We start from the raw sequence: 2,779 nt of genomic DNA, 5'->3' as shown, positions 1-2,779 counted from the left end.
AGTCAAAAACACGAAACTTACAAAATGTAGAGACAGAAGAGGGTAAATAAAATTTAAAATAAGGAATTATGAGGCCTTTATTCTAATCCTACCTCCTCACCATGATTTGTCCAGAAACCTGGATTCTCATCAGGGAGTTCAACCTTTAAAGGTGAGTATAATTTTTATCCAATTATTTCCTCCAGCCTTATTAAAAAATCAGGTTTTGGTAGATTTCCCAGAAGCTATTCAGAGAAAGCTTTCTTGTAGAATCATACCTAGAACTGTATTTGTGTGATTGTGTTCTTTGGGAATTAAATATGCCTTTTTGTTAAATTTCTCAACATTGCACAGTACAGCAGACTATTCTGTCATTTGATCAAGATTTTTTTTTTTTTTTTTTGGACAGTTACTGTTCTTTCGAAGTGATTTGAAATAGGCACTATTTTTCAGAAGCTAGTTCATTCAGTATTAAGGGCATCAAGGATAACTGAATAATAATGAGGTTGCTTTCATATTTAAATCACTAGTGATATGGTAGACTGACATTCCTGAGCTGTGACCATCTTTAAGTGAAAGCCCAGGAAAACATTTGTCAAAGGTACAGGTTACCCTGAGACATTAAAACAGCAGCTCCAGCTCTTGCTCTTCTCACAGATGGAATTTACTTTGAACTGTGGACTTGTGGCTGTGACTGTTCCACACACAGGCCAGAGGAGAGACTCAGGTTCTCACACAGAGCAAATAATTAGAAATTGGGACTCTGAGAAGACCTGGTTCTACATGACAAGAAAATCTCTGTAAGGGAAGAGTTTTTCTGAATACCACTCAGAAAAACATAATATAAAGTTTTTCCTTTTCTAATTCTATACAATTGTAAGTTTCTCTGTCAGCAACTCCCTGTGATTTGTCCATTGTATGGAAGGTCATTATGATTGGATATATACCAGATTAAAATAATTGGTCACAAGAAATATTATGTTCCTGCCTGAGGCATAAAAATCTTTCCCCTTTCCTCTTAGTTAAACTGGACTCTTAGCTCACTGTGCAAGAGACACATTTTTTTGTCCTGGTCAGGGCCTTTGACAGAGCGCTCTTATGGAGTTGAACTCACTGGGTCCCAGGGAAGGCAGTTTCTTAGGCAGTTATCCTGGGTGCAGTAGATACCAGACAATTCTTGGTTTGGCTCAAGACCACTTTTTATTTGGAGGGACTCAGCAGATCAGTATTTGCTTGTTTTGTTTTGTTTTGTTTTATTGAAACATAATTGATTATATATCCTTGTGGGGTACAGAGTTGACTATCAGAATGTGTGTACAATACGTGATGATCAAATCAGAATAGTTGGCATATTCATCACTACAACAGGTATTCTGTACAATCAGTACTTGGGTGGAGTCTCTGTTCTTCTCTAGATTAGCTGGGAGGGAAATATGTAGGGTGACCATTCATTCACCCCTCAAAGATTAAGCCTAGACACATGATCTGAAAATGGCTGCTCAAACACATTGTGTCCCTAATAAACCCCCAAACTATGAATTACATCCTTTTTTCCAACTATACGGAAGTGGGACTGAATCTTTATTTGTTCCCCTCCAAGAGATATTTTATGCCACTTTGCTCACAAGTGAGGCCCCAACAGCCCCTTGGCTCTTTACACCCTCCCTTTGGCTCTTTCCACACTGCTGCATCCACCAGGGGATTTGCATATTGTCCCCTAGGGAGGACCTTCCCCTGCAAATCTGAGATAAAAGCTCAGCTCTAACCTTAACTCATCAGGACTCCTCAGTTCAACTTCTCAAAATGAGTTTCCTTGCTCAGCTCCTGGGGCTGCTGTTGCTTGGATCCATGGTAAGGGCAGAAGAAGGTGAGGGAGGAGAATTGGGTGGGAGGGTGAGCTCTGGGGCCCCACTGCTTCCCATGAATTATCTGTGCACATGTGAGATGCATACATATGTCCTCCAGATGCAGCATGGGAGGTTTAAATCCGTGAGAGTGAAGAAGATTCCAGAAGTAACTAGGAGCTGTGTACTGGGCAATCATGAGAATGGCTCTTAATATTTTTATAACCTTCAGCTTCTCTCTCTTATTATTTCCAGATGCAGTGGAGATGTTGTGTTGACCCAGACTCCCCTCTCCCTACCCATCACCCCTGGAGAGTCGGCCTCCATCTCCTGCAAGGCCAGTCAGAGCTTCCTACATAGTAATGGAAACACCTATTTGAGTTGGTACCTGCAGAAGCCAGGCCAGGCTCCACAGCTCCTGCTCTATTTGGTTTCTAACCGGGCCTCTGAGGTCCCAGACAGGTTCAGTGACAGCAGGTCAGGGACAGATTTCACACTGAAGATCAGCAGTTTGGAGGCTGAGGATCTCGGGATTTATTACTGTCAGCAAGATACACACAGTCCTCCCACAGTGATACAGCTCTGAACACAAACCTCTCTGCTTGTCCTGTCCCAGCTGCCCACATGTGTTGTTTGTCTGGAGAGCAGGCACCATAGAGCTAGATGTTGGAGAACTTGGGGAAATAGCTTGCAGCTGAGGGCTTTAGTCTGTGAGCACTTTGGACACAACTCAGGCACCACACATAAGACCCCATTAGCTGCAATAGCCTTGGCATGGCAGAACCAGCAGGAGAACAGAAGGGGTTCAAGTAACCTCTGAGCAACCAGATGTGACAGATGAGAAAGCTGAAGGAAAACTCCTCCTAATTTTCCCAGTATCGCCTGCATTCAGTCATCAATTACACTCATTCAGCATGATTGCTGTGTAAAATCTCTAAACTCTCAAATTTAGCAAA

General features: G+C 42.3%; 1 gene segment (V, D, J or C); it reads left to right on the top strand.

The window, feature by feature from the left end:
- The first annotated feature begins 1,782 nt into the window (after positions 1 to 1,782).
- Positions 1,783 to 2,409, top strand: LOC134362598 (immunoglobulin kappa variable 2-28-like). The segment is given in 3 exon segments: positions 1,783 to 1,820; positions 1,861 to 1,872; positions 2,079 to 2,409. Coding segments are annotated over 3 exon segments (381 nt in total).
- Positions 2,410 to 2,779: the final 370 nt, after the last annotated feature.

Source organism: Cynocephalus volans, chromosome 14 (genome assembly GCF_027409185.1).
Source record: "Cynocephalus volans isolate mCynVol1 chromosome 14, mCynVol1.pri, whole genome shotgun sequence".
NCBI classification, from domain to species: Eukaryota; Metazoa; Chordata; class Mammalia; order Dermoptera; family Cynocephalidae; genus Cynocephalus; species Cynocephalus volans.
The sequence above is the reverse complement of the archived record's forward strand: the minus strand, read 5'-3'. Positions and strand labels throughout refer to the sequence as shown.